We start from the raw sequence: 21,857 nt of genomic DNA, 5'->3' as shown, positions 1-21,857 counted from the left end.
CAATTTCATTAGTCCTGTCAACAAATTACTGAATCGTTCACCTCAGAAACTGACAGAATTAAAATCACACACAACATGAAGCCGATCCAAAAAAGTCACTTTATTTAAACAGGAGGATGAACATAGTTAGTCTTTTCTCTCAGGATTAAGGTGCATCTTCTTCCCTGCTCATGTCTGGTCCGCTGCCTCGTCCATGTTCACCTTCCTCACATAGTTGTCGTTGAGGTTCTTCAGGTGTTTGGTTCGGTTCTCCAGACGGACCAGCCACTCCCCCCTCAGCCTGAAAACACACAGGAAGGTTTTTAGTTTTACGTCTGTAGACTCATTTAGACACTCGTTAGCAACCGCCTTTTTTAAGACACATCAGATAATCCTTTATTAGTCCCACAATGGGGAAATTTACATCGTGGTAGCAGCATAAGTGATTGAAAAAGATAGAAAGACAAATACAAGTAAGGGCAAAAATAAAAACAAGATAAGGTTATAAAAAATATCCACAACAGTACAAACATGACAATGTAATAAAAAATATTAACAGAAGAGAAATATACAACTTTATACATAGAGACAGAAAGTGAACTAAATACAGATATTGCACATTTTGAACATTTTGAAATGGAATTGCAAGAGAGGAAAAAACTTAACAGTACGCAGGAGCTGCTGCAACAGGCTGCCACTCGTGCGGTGCCATATTAAAAAAAATTTTTTTGTAAAAGCTTCAAACATCAGGAGTGGGGGATTTACTGACCCATTTTGTGTCGGAGAATAAAACCTGAAAATGTCTTGAGCTTGTGTTAAAACCACAGACCTTATTTCAGACATTTAACCAGAAACACACTGACAACAGGAAGAGCTAACATGCTAACATGCTAACTGACTTCCTGGTTTTAGGATCAGTCCTGCAGGACTCTAGCTGAGGAATCAACATCAAAATGCAAAAGGCATTTGGTTTGTCTGTTGGTGGACCTGGCCCGTAGATACAAATATCTTCTTTATTCTAAGCCGACGTAAACACAGCGATTATTACTTTTAGGTGATTAAACACTAATAAAAACACACTTGTATTCTGTCCTTTAAGAGAAGCGACCACATGGCACCAGCTCATCACTGGTCACTCGTCACTTTTACAGTTCGAGGGATGATTTTACTGTCATGTTTTTAAAGCCTTGACCGGTCAAGATCCTGCTCACAGAACATTAAAACGGCCCTGCGGTCAATGCCTAACTCCCTATGAACCTGACCGCAGTGTGTGTGTGTGTGTGTGTGTGTGTGTAAGCAGCAGTAATGTAATATTTATCATTTAATGTGCTGCCGTGGTGTTGGCTGACTTTGAGTCAGCGGCAGATCTGGTATCTTGGTGACAGCTGGTGTGTTATCACCGTCACATCAGCGTTTCCTTTTGCTCCTTTATTTCACTATCAATCAAACGCACACCAACATCGCAGAGTGTGTGTGTTTGGAAAATGCAAACGTGCATCAGTGAGCATATGAGACAGAAAGACAAAGAAAGTACAGACCTACTGTTTGTGAGTGAGTGTAACCTAACCCTGACTGTCAGCTGTCCTCACTGTCTCTTCGCCACCTTCCTGTCGAGTTTCCTGGATTATTCCATTTGTTCTCTCAGCTGCTGATAATCCCCCCTGACCTCAACAGAGGCTGACAGACACATAACCCTTAACCCGAGCCATAAAGGTGGTTTTAGCTCTGTCCACAAACACCCAAACAACAAAAACAGTTAAATCTCTTCCATGTCCTCTTTTCTGTTAAACAACAAAATTGCTTTGGTCTTTTTCGGATGATGGTGGACTGTGTCGAACACACCACAAAATCACCTATAGGTATTGAACCACTTAGAGGACCTAAAAAATCATCTAAATTCTCACTATAAACCTCCTGAAAGACCATTACAACCAAAATACATCGACATACATCTTGTTTTATCTGAAACTCCTGTTCTATTACAGTCCATCCATCCATCTTCTTCTTATCTGGGTCGTGGTGATAGCAGACTAAGCAGGGTATTCCAGAGGTATTCCAACATTTCCCAGCTCTTTCTCTGGGATCCTAAGGTGCCAGATCAGATGGGTAATCCCTCCAGTGAGATCTGGGTCACCCCGTGGTCCCCTCCCACTTGGACGTGCCCAGAAAACCTCCAAAGGAAGGTACTAAGGAGGACCCTGATCCACTTCAGCAGACTCCTTTTGACACAAAGGAGCAGCAGTTCTACTCCGAGTTCCTCACCCTGTCTCTAAGCCTGAGCCCAGACATCCGGTGGAAACCCATTTTGGTTGGTGTATCTGCGATCACATTCATTCGTCACTACCAAAAGGTCATGACCTTGGGTGAGAGTTGGAACGTAGATTGACTTCTGGCTCAGCTCCCTCTTCACCACACTCTGGTAAAACAGGGGGCCCTCCTCTGGAACCAGACCTGGGAGCTTCCAGAGGCTGGACCTTGAACCACAGGGCCTGGCTGGGCTAAGCCTCAAAGAGCAACATGGAGCCATCAACCCGATGCATTGATCATTGGCATCACAGTCAACATCTCAAATCTGAACTTTCCTAGAATTGTAATCTGCACAGAATACGACATGCTCTTTAACCTTTGATATAAAACGGAGAAAAGATTCAAATTCTTCTGTTTGCAAAGGTGGAAAATTAAAACATTTGGCATTTGAACTCCAAATAACTATAATAATTAATCAATGATCAAAAACAGTCACCAATTAATTCGCTTTAGATCAACTCAATCAATTAGTCGACTAATTGTTGAAGCCCCCACACATTTAAACACTGAGAGCAGAGAGAGTAAAATCAGTTTTTAGTCGCAGCTTGATAGTTGATGGAAACTCTGCATCAACATGATTCTAAAAATATGTAACATATATATAATATTTAGATGAGAATATCTTCTAATTTCAGCCTGTGTGTATCTGTGTTTCTGTCGGCCTCCATCACTCATCGCTCTATGATTATCGCCTCCGCCCTCTGCAGCTCGTTCTTCCAGCCTCTGGTCGGGTCACACATAACGTACACAATTAGCGAGGACTAGAGTCGGGTTAGAGGCGACGGGAGGGGCGGATGGTTGTGGGGTTGGGGGGTACGTGGTAATAGATAGCAGGGGGATTAGGAGATACATGGTATTGATAGGTGGGGGATTAGGGGTACAGGGTAATGGATAGCAGGGGGATTAGGTGTGATGTGCTGAAGAGGTGGTGTAAGGTTAAGGGGGGGGGGGGGGGGGGGGGGACTGGGGTTAGGAGGGATAGGGCTAATTGCTGGTGTAAGAAGTGAAGGTTTAATAGGAGGATATTTACCATACACCTGAAAATCCCATTATAAGAGAGACTGACAGATGGCGAATTAACCTTTTCATGTATAAATTATTAAATCACAAAGTAGTAATGTTTGTTTTTAATTTTAAATAAGTGAAAAAACATGTCAGTAACTTTTTTCAATATAATGTTTGAAACAGTTCTGTATCTGTCCACTGCAGAAAAAGTGATTCAGTGGAACTTGATCAAAGCAAGTTAGTATAAATAGTATAAATACACAGAAGACATTAATTAACATTAACAACAATAGAGAGGATGGGTTAAAGATACGACTACATAACGTTTTCTATTAAAAGAGAAGGAAATGTTGTTAATAATGTTGGGAAGTCACAAAAATGTTAATACTGAACATATCCATAAAATATTCATGGACAACATTGTTTTCTGCCAAAATATCTGATCTTGTAATGACTACAGTATTATTAAACAGTTTAATGATTATGTTTAGACTCTCACAGCAAAGTTTAATATGTAATTTTTCTGCGTTAAAATGTCTAAGAACAACTTGATCTATGTTATATATTGTGTCAAATTGTGTTCTTACATTATCTCAAATTTTTCCAGTAATTTTCATCTCTGTAATTTTAACCAAGGTAACGGTCCATTTCATTTGGTCATCTGTCGATGGCATCACACCTATTTGTGCATGTGTTAGTGCTGTGGTTGCATAAAATTTTTATCTAGTTTTAAGTCTCATTTTTAAGATGTACTTTTGACTTTGGCGGTTTTTACCTATATATTTTAACCAGAACCAGAAGGATTTAAGTTGTCAGTCGTCTGTTCTGTTTGTTTTGGAGAGGAGGAGATAATTTAGCTCCTGGTAAAAACCTCCTGAATGATCAACAGGAAAAACAACTCCCATGATCCCACACTACTTCACATCGTCATTAAACTCCATCTTTTGTTACTGCTTTGACCCCAAACAGCAGAAATTACACACTGAATTCAAAGTTAGGGAAAGATCTTGTTCTGGTTTAATACAGAACAAGATCAAAGTAAAACCATCATCTTTTTCTAACCTTAACCAAAGAGCTTTAGCAGCCTAAACCACAGAGTCTGGACTCAATAATGTGTCACTTCATTCATTCAAAATCATGTTACCTCTGAACATAATCCAACCACAATGTAACTGGAAACAGAATTAAATGATACATTACTATCATTTCTCAGAGACAGTGTTAGGTTATCAAATGGAAGAAAAGACTTTTGTGTCGCATTATTCTTTAGAGATATTAAGTTGAGGACAACTTTTTTTAACAAATAAATTGGAGAGGATTTAAAGTATGTAAAATTTTAGCTACTGTATGAAAAATAAATCAGAAGGCAGATTGAGTGAGCAGCTGAAACATCTGCAGAGTGATGTATGTTTCATTATGTTCTATTGATGGTCATTTATTTTTTTCAGGTTCAGGTTACAGTGTGGCTGATGTTTCCGCTCGTTAGTGATCATCATTACTGAGACCTTTAACAACCAGACTGTCTGCGAGGGTCGAGTGTGTGTGTTTGTCCTGGTATGTCCTCCACCTCGCTGAGAGATGAGGCTGTTTGTAATGAGAGGATCTGTTTATAGATGTGTCTATTTGCCAGACGGTCACATGTCTACCACAACTGAAACCACATTCATTCTCAGTTTGGTCACAGATAACACATTCAAAGACCTCGATGGATCAGCATCTTCAGGAAAAGAGATACTTTTCCCAGATTAGGCAGAACCGACAGTCTCCTTCTGCATCAAGGCCTGGGAGATGAGTTTGAAGTTAAGCACCTACAAACTTACCTTCCCTTTTCCTACATCAGTAGGAAAAAGTGCTTATAGCTAAATCAAACTGGCACACGCAAAAAAGAGTTGAAACACCAGCCGTCAAAGAGAAAGAAATATCTGTGTAAAGAATGAAAAAAGAGCTGAGAGAACGTTGAAATCCAGGTCCCACCTCCACACAGCTGACCAATCATCGTACAAACTGTATGAATCATTGTACGACTTGGTTTAACTCAGCACAAAAAAAGGAGTGTTGACCTTGATTGAAAATATTCTTGAGTGGTAGAAGGAACATTTAAAGGAACTTGTGAAGCTGCAAACAGACCACTGGCATTTATTTGAAGAGGACCACTCATGCGATGAACGATGCATTTCTATAAACCAATCAGCCCGTGAATGAAGCTGGACAAACACCTGTGTCCACATCTGGGGCAATGAGTTAAGGTTTAGCTTAGTTTGCCTCAGCCAAGTTTATGCTTTGCTTCTCGTGATTTTTCCTGGACAGAATGGGTATAGCAGGAGTGGTGGGTGTATGAATCAGTTAACTCAAGATGCTTCTTTGCAGATGATGTAATTTTTTTTGCTTCATCAGACCATGACCTCCAGCACAAATATGGGCAAAAATAAAGTAGTTGGGTTAAGAATCAGCATTTCCATGTCTGAGACCGTGGTACTTTTCTGGAATGTGAGGGACTGCCCCCTTTGTGTTGGGGCCAGTTGCTGCCCCATGGGTGGTGTCTCAGGGATTTGTTCTTTATTGAGGGTAAGGCGGAGTAGGCAGATCTCTCTGGGTTGTCTGTAATGGTGCAGATATCACATCAAATCCTCTTAAAAGGATGAGTTTCCTTTGGTTAGACAGGCTCAGATGTCCAAGACAAACTGGTGTACCTTTCTGTGATTGAGGCGGTTCATCATCTGACCTCCTGAGGATCTGATCTGGGCTTAAACCAAGAGGTAGGACCAGTACACACTGGAGGGATCATACATCCCACCAGGCCTGGAAACACCTCAGGGTCCTCCAGGAGGAGGTCTAGTATGTAGCTGCTCTCACCACAACCTGGACCTAGATGGATGGATGGACTGGTGGAAACTAAGTCTACAAATCCATTATCTCTGGACCACATAGTTCAACAGAAAATCATTTTAGAAAGACCATCCATGCACTTCTTATGGATTTGAATTAAAGGTTTGTCCATTTGTCTACAACTGAAGGGATTTCCTTGAACTCTAATGTTGTTGGTGTGAACTACATCAGCATGTGGTCATTTATACATCAACCTCTTCTCCTGAACTGTGAAAACAAAGAAATATATCTTTTAAACACGTTCACTTAATAATTTTTCTTTCCTACTCATATGTTCACGACTCCACCTACAAATTTCACTCACTCTTTATTCAGTTCTCTTCATAACAGCATTGAAATACTCAGAAAATTATTTTATTTTTGATATTCGGTAGCTTTTTCCTATAATAGTTTTTTCCACTTTGGTTTTTATATACATAGATTACATGAGAGCTGATCCTACCTCAGAAACGTTTTCCACCTTGAATAATCCACATTTTGTTATTTTATAACTGTGTGTTATTGTGTGGTGTTGAGCCGTCAGATGTGTTACTGACTTTTTAAGTGCACTCTTGTTCATCCTCTGCTCCTCGTTCTCAGCGTACTGACAGTCGGCGTTAATCCTCTTCTCCCAGAACGACTTAATATGCAGCCTGTCGTGGATCAGAGCCAAGTTCATCTGCAACAACATAACACTCACATTAACTGTCGGTGATACTGCCACTGATACTTTGATTAAAGGAGACTGTCCTCCACATAAAAACACCAGCTCACAGGCTGTCTTGTAGTAATACATTCTGCAGCTTTGTATCAAGAAAATATTGAAAGACTAATGAAAATAATCATTAGTAGAAGCTACAGTCTGATGTAAACAACATTTTTCTGTTGCAACAGGTCGAGGTGGCGCCAATGCCAACTACTTCATACACAGTTTGGTAGTTTAACATAATCTAATCATGTAAAATCCAAATTTGCAGCTGTCAGATAAATGTAGTGAAGTAAACAGTACAATAGTTTCCTCTAGAAAAGAAATATTAAATAGGATAAAAAGAAATTAATCACAGTTTTCCACCGATAGATATCACTGATACTAATGATATCACATGTTGATTCTCTTCTTGTTTACACTATTTTACAGGCATTTAAATTATCACTAATGATGGTCACATACTAGTCAGGAACTATAGAAACAGTTTTTACATTGATTATTTTATCCCAAAAAAATCACTGCTGTAGAATACACACAAGGCCTAAAAACTAGATACTGCTCTACAACAAACTGTTCACAGCCACAGTGTTCAGCTAATGACAGATCCAGGAGTTTAAAATCCTAAACTTCTCAGATCTCTCCCATTTCAAATGTGCACACACAACAACATCTGAAAAATGATGGAGGCAGATGTAAACAAAATGGAGGCTGTGGTGCAACAATTTCCGGTGACAAATAAAAAAAAAACTTTGCAGTGAGAGAAAACAAAAGCAGGAGGCTAAAGGGTTGATTATTCTGTCAACAGTAATATGCTAGCTAACGTTAGCCTCGAGGGCTAGAATGTTTGCTGTTACTTGGCAACACCATCAGTTGCTCCAGGACTAACGTTAGCTTGTAATGCTAACATTAAAGTCCTGCTAGGCTCCCTCTTATAATGTTTAAGTTCAGATGTAATCATAGTCATCCAGATTTTAACTGCCAACATGTTTGATATTATCAGGATGCTGACGATGAGTCTGTGAGCAGTTCAGAAGGTTTTAAGACTGGATCTGGACCAGCCCATCCAAGTACTGTTAATATTCATACTGAAATCAATATTATACTTTAACTTACAAGAAGCAGCTACTGAGACCTAGTTTTAGCTAAGGCAAACTGTGGCTATCCCACAGCTAGTTTACAGTTCATATATCGCTCTGGTTTTAGCTGTAATAAGCTTCAGTCCACAGAGTTTTACCAAAATGCAGAATAAATATACAAAAAAGGAGTAAAACCTACAAAAAAGTTTTTACATAAAATACATGTTTCTCTGGGATTATGTTGTTTTAATTTAGTAAAATAGACATCAGAAAGGTCAAAACTCAAATTTTCAAAGGCCAAGTACAATAAGTATTTCACCTTTGTAAAGCAGAAAATTAAAATCAGTTGTTCACAATGTTTCATGCACTTAATTATAAACTTTATTATACTGAAATGTAAAATTAAATCTACCTCCTCATAATTCCAGACAGCTGCAGACACAGGAGTAGAAGGAATATCATTTTTAACTTTTACAGTTTTATACTAAGTTAATGAGTTGTAGTTAAAAAGTTACTGAAACCAGAGAAACGTAAAAAAAACTTAAATGTAAAAATACTAAAAAGATAAAACACAAACCTTCGATCAGACCTTCAGCTGAGCGTCCGTCAGCCTCACAGCGTGGATGAAACTACGACTCCCTCCCTCCTCTGCACAGACGAATGTTTTAGATGTGAACTCTGGTCAGTAAATCTCTCTCCCAGTTCTCACAGTGAACTCTCTGTACTGGGATTTAACTGGACTGGCAGCAACTGAGAGACATGGATGAACAGAGAGAGGGCGAGGGATGGAGGGATGGAGGGAGAGCTCAGAGGTGTGAATGAACTTATTTATAGATGCAGTTTTTTATCGCCTGACTCGGTCCAAGTCTAAATTCTGATTGGCTGGTGAAGCTCTGAAGTCGTTTTACTATTTTTAAGTTTCAGAAACGTCTTTTTAAACGCTCCCCGTGGAGGTTTACAAACATTATTGGTGCTATGGAAGAATGTTTTAGCTGTGACGTCCATACCTCTGGTCCAGACTGAAATATCTCAACAACTGTTCGCTGCACTGACGTTCATGCTCCCCAGAGGATGAATCTGTGGTGATCCTCTGACTTTTCATCTAGCACCATCGTGAGGATGATTTTGAAGAAACAGTGACAACAATTAAAAATCTACTGAATGAGTGAACGAGGGAGAGATTTCAGACACAGCTGATCAATGGTTGGAAATTCAGGGATGCAGCAGAAAAATGGTGAAGAAGAAGAAGAAGAGGAGGACGACTCCTCGCTGATGGAAACAAGACATTTTCTTTTCTTTTCAAGAAATCATCCTCACATGTTTTATGAGAAAGGAAATGCATTCAACAAAATTATTAGACCTCAAGGAAACATGCAAACAGGAAAGAAGACTTTACACCTCAGTGTTTGTTTCCAGGTGTTTCCAAGAGTACAACTGATAAACAGAGGAAACTGTGTGAAGCCGACAGATGTCCTACAGTGATGTTGGTTGGGTCTGAAGTCTATCAGTTAAAAAGTCAGAGGTGGAAGAGTATTCAGGTCCTTTACTTAAATAAAATTACTAATAAGACACTCTAAAAGTAATCCAAAGTAATCCATTACAAGCAAAGGTCCATCATTTACAGTGAGACACTACAGGTGAATAGAGTAAAACCAGGTTCTAAACTCTTGTTTCATTTATTGACATATCAGAGCCAAAGCTTTTTACAGATTTGTCTTTTTATCTCTCCATAAATCAGAAAATACATTAAAAAAAAAAATTCACTGTGTTTTTAAGAATAAAATGTTCTATAAATCAGGCTGTGAATAATACATGAACAAACCTCTCTGTACAAACTTTCATAACATAGACGTGAATAAAACTGTAAAGTTTGGTGAATGTAGGAGCTGCTGAAGTGAGAAAAAAAACTGCCTTAAAATATTTGGATAAAGTTTTTACTGGAAACAACAATTCACAGACAAATAAATGAACAAATAAATAAATAATATCTACTCAAATTAAATCTGAAAAAGATCGTTAAACTTTGGTTTGTTTCTCACCTGAAGGTCCATTTAGCAGCTGCTCTGGAGCTTTCAATCATCTCAAACTGTTTTCACCAGCACGTGATGGTATTGATGTTGACGAGCAGTGAAGATGCCAACATGGAGGAACATCTGAGTTTCCATGACGACCAAGCCAACGCCACCTGATGAATAAAAAAAGCTCAGACCACAACATGAGTGATGAGACGTCAATCATCTCACACACACACACACAAGTGTGTGTTTGGAGAGAAGGACTCAACACCGTGCAGGAAAATGATCTGAGTTTAAACTGATGTCATACTCAATTCACAATGATCTGTGTGTGTGTACTGTATTAGTCACGTAGTGGGGACACAGTCACATTATGGGGACTCCTGGGGACAAAACACAAGTCCCCATAAAGTAGACCATAAAATCTTAAAAGTGAAGACATGGTTAAAGGTTAGTGTCGGAGTAAAATAAATAAATATGAAATAAATAAAAACCTCATTTTGTCATGTTTTATCTTGTATTTATAATTTCTGCCAGTTTCTATATTTATTCTATATTTTCATCTCGAACTGTCAAATTATCGTTGGTTATTTTTCAAAGACACAAAATATCTATTTTATTCTATGTGGTGTCCTCGAAAGTGCTGAAAACAGAACTGTGTCTGGATGAATTTTTACTTGAAAACCATCATTGTGAGGACACTTTCAGGGATTATGACCTGGTTTCAGGCTTCAGGTCAGAATCAGGGATTATGTCGACAAGTGTCCTCACAATTACAGAGAGACCAGTGTGTGTGTGTGTGTTGTAGACATATATATCCTGCAGACCATGAAGGCACGCTGAGTGTGTAGAAACAGAAAGTGATCTGCTTTTACAATGATGTCATGAACTTCAGGACACATTTTACGAGTGTGTGTGTGTGTGTGTGTGTGTGTGTGTCACAGTCGGACAGTTGGGTGATAACACATGTTTGACATTTCAACCCTCTCGGGGCGTGATTTGATGCTGTCCCAGGGTGTTAAAAACAAACACACACACACACACACACACACACACACACACTGTACTAATATAAACAGCAGTCTGTTATAATTCCAACATGCCAGCGTCACACGGCCGCTGATATCTGACTCTTAAAGCAATCACAATAAATAACAGTCACTTCAGACTCACAACACACCTGGAAAATATGAATACCTGAAATATCACGACACAAATTTCATCTCGTGGTCGTACGATACGAGCTGTGTGTCCTCGTTACAGCAGATACTTTTTATTTTTATGAAAAGCACTCTTGGCTGAAGATTTATTTTCATCTGCATCATATGAAAAACAACAGATGAGGAGTTAGGAAACACAACTGAGAGATAACGAGTTCACATTGACACGATGTTATATGACAGGACAAAATTAAAATGTCTGCGTTATTTTCCACTTTTATAGTTACACTGTGGAAGTTTCTGAGCATAGTAGACTCTGTGTTTGTCTGTGTGGTGGCGCCCTCATGTGGAGCAGCAGTAGAACTACACCAGGACTGAAGAAGCTTCATCACAAGCTGCTACTCATTAAACTTTTCAATGAGCTGAGGGTGAAACAGATAAAATATCATTTTACCGTCGTTACCATGTTATTAGTCTGTTTACAGTTAATGTAGGGAAGCTCTGAAAGGTAAGAGAGATTTTTTGTCAGGATACTTTGAAGTGTTTGTCTTGTAATTCTCATTTTGGCCACAAGGGGTTGATCTACATCCACCGATACCCCTGAGTAGATCAGACTAAAAGCACTAAACTGATGTTTTCTTCCAGGTAACAGAGGATGTACACACTGTGTGTGTTAGCAACTTATGTAACATGAAAGTCTTTTCTTTTGGCTAAAAATGTACTTTAATTTGCAGAGACTGTCTGCAAGACAGGGCAGGTTATAAAGGTTAAATATAGGTGAAAAAAAATCACCAGTTTTCATTGATAACAAATAAATAAATGAAATTTAAAAGAAATATCTCTTGCCTTTCGGGGCTTCCATATAAATGTCATTTCACATTCAACATTCAACAGTAATATTTGAATTATATTATCCTGCATTTTATTTAATTACATTTAAATTTAATTAAGAAACTCTTTCAAAATATGATGAATATTCTCTGCTCATTTTATGGGGCTTGAACACTCAAATAAACTCATAACACTTCAGTGTATCAGAATTTTCGAGACCTAAAACACAACATTTAAAGAAACATTACGATCATCAGGTAATGTTAAATCTTATATCACAATTATCTTTGTCACATTATTTCTAATCCCTGCGATTCTCAAGACGTTTAAAATAATTTTGTTTAAACTTTCTTCGACTCTTCCTGCTGCAGCTTCTGTTTGTAGTTGTGAAGGTTAAATATACCATCAGTGTGTGCACATGTATTTAAAGGAGGTGAGCACACATGTCGTAAATGTCTTTACATTGTGTTGACTGTAAATGTCATGTAGCCGGATATTTATAGATCTGCACTGAACAACAGACACACAGTCACTCACAGCTGTTTGGTTTTGAAACACACGACATTTTGAACCTGTTAAAACTCAGCTTCATTTAATAATAATAATCTTAAATTTGATTTAAATCTCCTTTTACAAAACCAAAGGACTCTTTAAATTCAAAAACAATACTTAATTAGATCTCAACGTTCCTGTAGCGCCACCATGAGGTTCACATTTTTAGCTTTTTGTAAAATATATTCAGATATTCATGTTCCCTCCAGGATGAACTGTATTTATAGTATGTATATATGTATTATTTAGTTGTCACACATTTACTTCACCTCCCTGACCAAGACCTTTGATGACTGGTTACTCAGACACTCTAGAAGAGTCCTGATGGTTCCAGACTTCTTCCACTCTACAGTTATTGAGTCCAGGGAACACTCATATCTTTAGAAATGGTTTTAGACCTTGACCCTGATCTAAGCCTTGCCACAAAGTTCCTTGGTCTTAATGGTTTGAGTTTGAAAAAACACAGAATGAGAGGGACTGATCAGACCAGTTACTCGCATTAACCCATCTGTCCATTTTCTTCTGCTTATCCAGGGTCAGATCATGGTCACAGCAGGTTAATTGGGTTAATCTGGCAGACATCCCTCTCCCCAGCAACATTTTCCAGCTCCTCCTGGAGGATCCTGGGGTGTTCCCCGGTCAGATGGTCAGACAATCCATCCAGAGAGTTCTAGAAAACCTCCAAAGGAAGGTTCCCAGGAGGATCCTGATCAGATGCCCAAACAACCTCAACTGGCTCCTTTCAACACCAAGGAGCAGTGGCTTTACTCCGAGCTCCTCACCCTGTCTCTGAGGCTGAGCCCAGAAACTCATTTCAGCCGCTTGTGTCCACAATCTTGCTCTTTCAGGTCTCATGACCACAGGTGAGTGTCCGAATGCAGATCAATGGATAAATCGAAAGCTTTGCCTTCAGGCTCAGCTCCCTCTTCACCACAATGATCCGAAACAATGTGCACACTGCTGATGCTACACCGATTCACCTGACGATCTCCTGCTCCATCCTTCCTCACTGTGAACAATGGTGCCTTCCATTTACATTGGAGGTCAGAGCTGGGAGTGACGTCACTTCTGAGGTGACGGCGTTCCTGTTGAGAAGTCTGAAAAACATGGACACTCACAGAAAAGACTGTTGTTGTTGTTGCTCTTTAGAAGAATCAAAACAAATCTGCTCCACCAGAAGAACATGTCAGATGAAGAGGACAGGAGCAACAGATACCTTTGTTTTTCAGTGAACTGATGTGAGGAGCAGCCACCTTGGATTCTTAAGTTGGGGTTGGTGGGGTTTCTCCAACTTTCTGAGTTTGAAATCTGATTTCAGGGTGCGTTCAGGTTGACTAGGAACTCAGAAATTCTGACTTCAGAGTACAACTGGAATGCACCACAAGACCAAGATACTTAAACTCTTTCACTTAGGGCGGCAACCCTCCCCCCACACAATAAACAAACTAACACACTAACTATGAGAAAAAGAAAGAAAACAGGGCAGTCATTAAATCAAAGTAAAAATCCTCCTAATTGAAGCCAAAACAATCCAAATACCAAACTGAGTGACGTGTTTGTTGTAATATGAGCATAGAACAGTGTCAAAATCTAGGAAAACTAAAGTGTGTCGGTGCACAAGGAGTTACCGACTTCTGCTGTAGCTGTGTGGCTGCAGGTGTGGCCACAATGAGGACGCACCTGAACACAGCGTGGATCCACAGCGAAGGGTCTGAATACTTTAGTGAATAAGAGATTCCAGTTGTAGGTCTGTGATCCAGAGAAATACTTGAATGTGGGCAGGGACGGAGGCACCGGCATCATGTGACACAAACAGACACACATCAGGTATCACATCTCGGCTGGTAAAAATAGCATGTTGTGTCACACACACAGTCACAGTTAGTCTCAGTAAACAAGCCGGTGAAAGAGAACAGACAGGAGGACGTTAACAGGTGAGAACAGTTTGTTTTTATCAGTTTGGACTCACTGTTTGTTCATAACCAGATTGGACACAACAATAATAAACAGAGACGGCACAGGAAGCATGCATTTCACTCTGAAGGACATTTACTTGAACTTTACTCTCCAGTTTTTGCTGCTTTTACACTTATACTCCACAACTGAAATGTTGAATTACATTTATCTGACAGCTGTGATTACTTTGCAAATTAATGCATGAGCTTAGAAAATTATTAAGTTAATGTTAAAAATTAAACCAGGTGTTCCCGAACTTTTTGTCTCGTTCCATCAAAGAACAAGACAAATGTCTCACATGGTTTCATTTACAGAAATGTTTGAGGTCAAAGTCAAAGATGAGAGAAAAGTAAGAAAACAGATCAATGAATCAGAACTTTGTGTTTCTTCTTCTTTCCAATGAATCATGTGACGACGCTTTAGGGGCCCCGCCCCCTACTTTTACTGTCGTTTTAATTACATGAAGTACTTTTTTGGTCATACTTTGACTACATGAATTACTTGTACTGTTAACACTTTTCTACATTAAGTACGTTTATCATCATATTTAAACTACATGAAGTACTTTTACTTTAAAACTTAAACTACAGGAGGATATTTACTGTCATACTTTAACTATATGAAGAACTTTTACTGTGATGCTTTCAGTACATTTTGCTGGTAGTACTTCTCTACTTGTACTTAAGTAAGTTCTTTCATACACAGCTGGATGATGTTTATTGTCCAGCGAGCAGACAGGTTGTAAACATGACTGTTGATTCATGGGAAGTCGAGTTTCACCTCTAACATTTATCAGTCAGTTTAAGATGCTGAGGCTGAGTGGAGTGCATCATTAACTGAAGACCTGAAGGTGTCGCCAGAGGAAAAGTCAGAGGATCACTGGTCATCAGGGTTAATCCTCTGGGACTCATGAATATGTAAAACAAACATCAGGACATTCCCTCCAGTAGCTGTTATTTCATAAACCCCTAAATCAGCAGCACTATCTTAGATCAAAATAAAAGCGCTTTTTGCTCTCAGTGATGGACGGCGAACTTTGCTGAGACGTTGGCAGACGTGTCACAACGTGAGCGACATCAACAGCCTCCAGCAGCAGCAGCCATGTTTGTCATATTAATGTCCTGATGAGTGATGAGACTCACTGACTTCTTTATGTAGGTCAGAGAGCTCATTACACCAGAGACCAGAGAGGACGAACTACAGCGCTGACTCTGCATTACTTCATCTGAACGTTTATACACTCAGATAAAATCAACTCTGGAGATTTAAAACCAACGTAACCTTTGTGTTTTACTTCATAACCAAGGTTAAAACTCAGACCATAGAGAAGACCATAGAAGACCATAGAAGTGTCTTCTTTTACTGCACATACTGGGTTTAAATTCCCTCTAGACCTTGGAAACAGTGGCTTGCAAACTTTGTGAGATGTGGTTTGAAAAAGGTTGAGTTAAAGGTGCTATATGTATGTTTTTGCTAATGCTACAAAGCTAGCATTAGCATCAAAAAAAGAAACGTTGCGCTTTCAGCACCAATCTTGCTTCCTTTACTCACTGTCTCCAGAGGTGGAAGGAAACTCTGATATTTTGCTTCTATTTCACACATCACCTCTTTTCCTCTGCTGAAGTTAGCATGCTAACCAGCTAGCCCTGTCTTATCTCTTAGTAGCACTAGAGAGATAATCACACCTCTTCCTCCTCTTGTCTCCAGCAGCAGAGATGGGTTTGGAGAGGAAGGTGGACGTTCCGGTCTACGATCTGTCTCTGATCAGAGGGATCTGGGAGGTCCGAGTGAAGAAATACAGACACAGACAGAAGAAGGAGCAGGAGAGGGTCGAGAAGAGCGCGCTCGCCAGGTAAGAGGATAACACCTGTACAGCTTTATCTCTGGGCTCAAACATTTTATCAAAAGTTAAAAGCCAAGTTACTGGTGATACCCTAATATTTTTCTGCCTTAATGAGTTGGAGAGAAGCACCTGAACGCACCGTTAGCTTTAATCTCTCTGAGGTTTGACAGGAAGCAGCAGATCCAGGCCATTATCTTTAATTCACCAAAGAGCCATCGTGAATAATCTCTGTTACTCTGATACTGTAGGATGGAAACATTTCTCAGTGAAACTCGGATAAACCTGATGTTGACGTTATTCTCAAGCTCTGTCTGTATTCATGAGAAATTTTGTCTCAGCAGAAAGTAATGACAAATTACCTTTTTTGTTTTGTAAACACTGTTAAAATTCAGATGTTTTTAGGGGTTAAAACTCATTTAAAACTTTTATAATCAATATTTTTAAATTGACAAAAAGTCAAATTACTACTTTTACATGAAAGGTACCAAACCCACAGAGAATTAGCAGCAGCTCCTCAGCCCTTTAGAGATTTTCAGCCTCTTTTAACTCTTTGTTTTGGTTTTGTGGCACATTTCCTTTCAGAGTACTGAATGTGTATGTTGCTCTGTAACTGCTGGAAGTGAAAATAAACAACTGTTTGTTCACATGTTGACACATACTTTATATAAAGTGACGATGTGCCAGATTTCATCTTTACAACTTGAAGTGTTTCTTTTTAAACTCAGCGTATGTAGCAGGGACACTCTTACATGAGCTTTAAGTGGCTTAGGTTGTGAACAAACTGTGTAATAAACTTAAAACTATTTTACTTGACTGAGTCAGACACAGCTGACTGTTGTTATTCATGATCTATGAGGGTCAGGGCTGATTTTAGAAATATGAACACACAGGTTGCTATTAATATCCCAACATCAGCGCTGTGGTAGAACAGTGATGGCAGGTCAGAGTCTCCAAAGACCAGAAAGGTCACAAGTTTGGATAACGAGTGGGAACATCCAGTCTGAGGAAATCTGATCTGAAATCAATACAACGCTGCAGCCGCTGCATTAACACGACTGTCTGCGCAGGATCGACCAGCAGTGGCAGTATCGCATCTACTGTAAGACACTGAAGACGACTGAGCTGAACCTGCTGCACCATTACCTGGAGAGATCTACAGCGACTGATATACAGCCGTACACAGGTAAACACAGGTGTACACAGGTAAATATGACTGTATCTGTGTTGTTGATGATGTGATGTTGTGCATTTGTTGGTGTTTTTGTTGTTGTTTATCTGTCAGAAGCAGACCAGCAGCAGGACCAGAAAGCCCAGCAGGATCAGAAGGAGCCAGATCAGAGCAAACTGATCTTCCAGCTGGATGGAGAGCGATGGACGGTAAGATAACAAATTCAGGTGAGACTTACACACTCGAAGAAAATATGTTGTGATACCTGAATATTTTCCAGCACTTCCCCAGGGAGCTGCAGTGGATGACCTACCTGAAGGAGTGGCACATCAGAGACACAAAGATCCGCCAGTTGCCGGACTACCTGGCTCTGTTTACCCAGCTCACCGTGCTCGAGATCCCCAAAAACACCATCACCGAGCTGCCGCCTGAGATCGGTGAGGCTGAAAAACAAATTTAAAACATGATGAAGGTCTCAGAGCAGAACTGTCAGGTGAAAAATAGAGATTTACTCGACTCAAACAACCATCACCTGTCTCCTCAGGTAAACTGACTGGACTGAGGGAGCTGAACGTCAGCTACAACCGTCTGTCCAAAGTTCCTCCAGAGCTCGGAAACTGTGAGAACCTGGAGAGGCTCGAACTGGCGGGAAACCACAACCTGTCGGAGCTGCCATTTGAGGTGAGATAGAAACAGAGGAGGATGGGACGGATCATCTGGTGAAGAAAGAGAAAACTAGTTTGGTTAAACATACAGAGACTGGACACAAGTGATGATTTGTAAGAGTAAGAGACTAGTTCAACATTGTGGGAGATATACATTTCAGCCAAAACCAAGTCCGGTACATTATCTCCCCAAAATCACTAAATTGTAGTTTCTACACTTCAGTTTCTTTCCAGATTAAACAAGTTTCCTGCAGGCGTAAGAGCAATATCAATCTGAACATCAAACTCTAAGCTAGTTAGCTTATTAGCTTAACTGTTCATACTTCAGTTCCTCATTTAGACAATAAAGAAGATGCTGAGAGTTAAAATCAAACTTTCTCCACTGACGTAAGTCTGGATGTCGCATTTCTGTTTCCTCTGACAACTGCAGGAGTTTTGTAAATAGCAGATAAGAGAAAGAAAGAAAGGTACCTAATAAACGACTAATGATGTTGTGAAACTTTGGTTTTGAAACATTGATTTTCTCTTTATTTGAAAAAACAAAACAAAAAAAAAAACGAAAATGGTCGATAGCAATTAAAGCCAGCATTAGGTTTCAATCCTAAACCAACCATCGGATCCAATAAGCTTGGTGTGTAGCTAGCGTCTCTTAAGCTGATGATGAGAAAGGTCGGCTCTACAGGAATACAGGAGAAAAACAATACACAGGCGCAAACGATGAACCAATGAACAAACTGCGTCTTTACCATCAGCAGCTGACGTACCTCCCAGTTTTGGTTTTGCTGTGATGATGTCACTGTGCTGATGATGTCACGCTGATGTAACTTCCGTCTGCAGCTGCGCAGCCTGCAGAAGGTGGTTCACCTGGACATCGCGGAGAATCGGTTTGTCTCGATCCCGATCTGTGCTCTGAGGATGAGCAGCCTGCAGCTGTTGGACCTGAGCAACAACAGTCTGACCGACCTGCCGCAGGACATGGACAGGTAACTGATGATGTCATCACCACCTGTAATCTGATTACTCTGAGCAACAACTGTCTGGTCCTGTTGTTCTATAAATGTCTGTAAGCCAGAAGTCTTTCAGAAGCAGTCGAAATAAGATTCAAGATCTTCCTTAAAACATCATCAGAGATTCCCTTCTGCTTTATTTGAGCGTATTGATGAACAAACAAACGCCGTGTATCTGAGTAAATGTTGTGTCTTTCTCAGGTTGGAGCAGCTGGAGACGCTGTTCATCCATAAGAACAACCTGACTTACCTCCCTCAGTGTCTCGCCAACATCTCCACGCTCAAGATGGTTGTCGTCAGCGGCGATGAGCTCACCTGCCTCCCCTCCAAACTGTGCAGAAGCCCTGAAATCAAGTACGAAAACTGCACAGACACCAAGTCCAGTTTAGGTCCAGTCAGGGCTGAAGGCAACTTCAGTATATGTAGGTCCTGTTTACACGACAACAGCTTTGCTAAAAATGGAAATGTTTTTAAAAAGTTAGTGTTTACATGATAATGTAAAAACGATCTTCATTCACACTGATCTGCAACACAAATGAAAATGCAGTAGAATGATGCCAGGCCAACAGGTGTAACTTGATGAGTCTACAGCACAAACACAGCTTGACAGCCCGCCATTGTTGTTCTTCTATTCGCACATGGCCTTAGCCTGAGAATCTGAGGACTGAAACACAAACAAACTGTATTTTAATAGAGTAAAATCAAAACACTCAGGGGCAAGTCCAGGAAAAAAGTTCTATATTTTCCGCCAATCAGCTATGAGCTCAGTTTGGTTGATTACCTCACAAGGTAACTGATTTGGATCACTCTAATTACTCTATTTTTTGTTATAATGAACCAAAAACTAGACTTTCAGTTTTGTCCTGATTCAGTTAGAGGAAATTTTTGCAGCATTTATTTATAAGGAAGTAGAGCCTGTAAAGAGTGAAGGACCCAGAATCGATCCTTGTGGAACTCCACACAAGATAATTTTTTTACTATTCAGACTGTAATAATCATTTCTAACTCTAACCCTCTTCTGCAGGTTTATTCGGCTGTACGACAATCCTACAAGTGCAGAGAAGAAGAAGAAAGAGGAGAAGAAGAAGAAAGAGATGAGCAAGAGGAGGAGGTGGAAAGAGCAGAGAGAGGAGGAAGTGAAGAAGGACGGCCGAGAGAAGGAGTTCATTGAGGCGTACATCAGCACGCTGAAGGACAGAGGTGAGACTCAGATACTGACAAAGATCATTGTAACTGACTCACGATGAAAACAGAACTGACTCATGTTGTTTGTCCCTCAACAGAGTCCGTCCCCGACTCCACCACCATGGTCTCCATCTCCTGCCTGCTGTGAAGAAGATGAGGAGGAAGATAAAGAAGGTTGGATTGAAAGTCTGACGCCATGTGAGTGATTCAAAGATGATTTGATACAGCACGAAAAAAAAGAAAAAAAATCTAATGAAAAATGTTAAATCATATCCAAGTCAAAATGTAGGTAAACTCTTAATTTTATGAATTAAACTTTTTCAATTTTAGGTCATAAATTTGAGCCACAAATTTAAATGTGATTTTTTTCATTTTTTATTTTCTATATGAAAGCAACATTTAATCAAAAAATGAGAAAAAAATAAAATTAAGAAAGCTAAATTGTTCAAACAACATTTTTATAGAAAGCAGATTTTGAATAAAATGAACAATTTTAGAAATTTGACTTCAGAATCATCATTTTGACTTTGGATTTCTAGATTTTTAACATTTCACTTAGGTTTTTTTTTGGCAGAAATGAACTTCCATATTTAAAAGCTAATGATCTGTGAATTTATTCAATTTAATGAATTTCCACTGACTCAGTTACCAAATCTTTTTTATTGAAGTTTTCAAATAAAGTTCTGCTTTTCAAAAAAGAATTTTTCATTCCAAAATCAGATTTCCAACATTTAAATAGAACAACATCAACTCAGACATTAAAGCTTTAGTCAACAGTCCCATATTTTACACTTAACTATTTAATATTTTATAAATGTTTGAATTTCAGGTATTTCAGATAAATGTATTACACTCAGGTTGATTCAAGTCAAAGATATTTTTGGTTTATTTTGGTTTCTGTGTAAGGTTTGATTGTTTTAGTTTAAATGACTGGATGTTTGAGATAAACTGGATTTATCAGTTCAAAGTGTAAAAGTTGTGACCAAAGAGAGAAAAATGTCAGTAAACAGAAAGTTTTTAACAAGTATGAGTCTAATGGTTTGATTAACAGGTTTAAACAGTGTGTATATAGGGATTATTTATTTGTTAGATAGTTTGTGAAGTTGTAAATTTTCTGTTTTGAAGTTGAACTAAAATAACAAATGTCAACATACAGCAATTAGTTTATTTAAAAAAAATCTGAATATGGATCTTGATTAATTTCTGCAATAATATGTACAGTACAAATTACTGTTATTAAAACACATGATACAGGATTTTATTTCCAGATTTGGTCTCTTCAAAATAAAAATTAAAGTTTTTTTTATTATTTTTTTTATTTGTTTGATTTTTACTGAAGTTTCTGTGTGATACTTGGATAGTGAAGTCTGTGTTTTTATTCTGACATTTTTTAAATTGAATAAAAGTGGTTTGTGAAAAATGAAGTGTTTTCTTTTTTTCATATCGATTTTTATATTTATTTCAAAAACATAATTAACAAAATGTTAAACTATGGTTGAGCACAAGCCTGGTTTAGGAAATGTTTTTTTTTTCA

General features: G+C 39.0%; 2 protein-coding genes and 1 long non-coding RNA gene across 3 annotated transcripts; 1 reads left to right on the top strand and 2 right to left on the bottom strand.

The window, feature by feature from the left end:
• Window positions 1-80: 80 nt before the first annotated feature.
• Window positions 81-8,770, bottom strand: fam240a (family with sequence similarity 240 member A). Its single transcript, XM_018664274.2, has 3 exons — window positions 8,519-8,770; window positions 6,714-6,835; window positions 81-280 (listed from the first exon to the last, which is right to left on the bottom strand). The coding sequence occupies exons 2-3, from the start codon at window positions 6,833-6,835 to the stop codon at window positions 169-171; spliced, it is 234 nt and encodes a 77-aa protein (XP_018519790.1). The 5' UTR covers window positions 8,519-8,770; the 3' UTR covers window positions 81-168.
• A 2,431-nt stretch (window positions 8,771-11,201) lies between these two features.
• On the bottom strand, window positions 11,202-14,278 carry LOC127143179 (uncharacterized). Its single transcript, XR_007814433.1, has 2 exons — window positions 14,180-14,278; window positions 11,202-13,867 (listed from the first exon to the last, which is right to left on the bottom strand). It is a non-coding gene; the product is annotated as an uncharacterized LOC127143179 (long non-coding RNA).
• Window positions 14,279-14,305: 27 nt separating this feature from the next.
• lrrc2 (leucine rich repeat containing 2) lies at window positions 14,306-21,747 on the top strand. Its single transcript, XM_018664215.2, has 10 exons — window positions 14,306-14,433; window positions 16,163-16,307; window positions 17,366-17,481; window positions 17,581-17,675; window positions 17,747-17,903; window positions 18,011-18,147; window positions 18,969-19,114; window positions 19,340-19,492; window positions 20,163-20,338; window positions 20,422-21,747. The coding sequence occupies exons 2-10, from the start codon at window positions 16,171-16,173 to the stop codon at window positions 20,469-20,471; spliced, it is 1,167 nt and encodes a 388-aa protein (XP_018519731.1). The 5' UTR covers window positions 14,306-14,433; window positions 16,163-16,170; the 3' UTR covers window positions 20,472-21,747.
• The last annotated feature ends 110 nt before the right edge of the window (window positions 21,748-21,857 follow it).

This window comes from Lates calcarifer, linkage group LG13 (genome assembly GCF_001640805.2).
Source record: "Lates calcarifer isolate ASB-BC8 linkage group LG13, TLL_Latcal_v3, whole genome shotgun sequence".
Taxonomy (NCBI): Eukaryota; Metazoa; Chordata; class Actinopteri; family Centropomidae; genus Lates; species Lates calcarifer.
Note: the sequence above shows the minus strand (reverse complement) of the source record. Positions and strands in the feature narration are given on the sequence as shown.

Bases quoted from the DNA above. Each gene is read 5' to 3' on its own strand.
- fam240a (XM_018664274.2), bottom strand. From the start codon at position 6,835: ATGAACTTGGCTCTGATCCACGACAGGCTGCATATTAAGTCGTTCTGG. The intron at 281-6,713 runs GTCAGTAACACA...GTGTGTTTTCAG, and splicing joins AACAAGAGTGCACTTAAAAA to GCTGAGGGGGGAGTGGCTGG.
- lrrc2 (XM_018664215.2), top strand. From the start codon at position 16,171: ATGGGTTTGGAGAGGAAGGTGGACGTTCCGGTCTACGATCTGTCTCTG. The intron at 18,148-18,968 runs GTGAGATAGAAA...TTCCGTCTGCAG, and splicing joins TGTCGGAGCTGCCATTTGAG to CTGCGCAGCCTGCAGAAGGT. The intron at 19,115-19,339 runs GTAACTGATGAT...TGTCTTTCTCAG, and splicing joins CTGCCGCAGGACATGGACAG to GTTGGAGCAGCTGGAGACGC.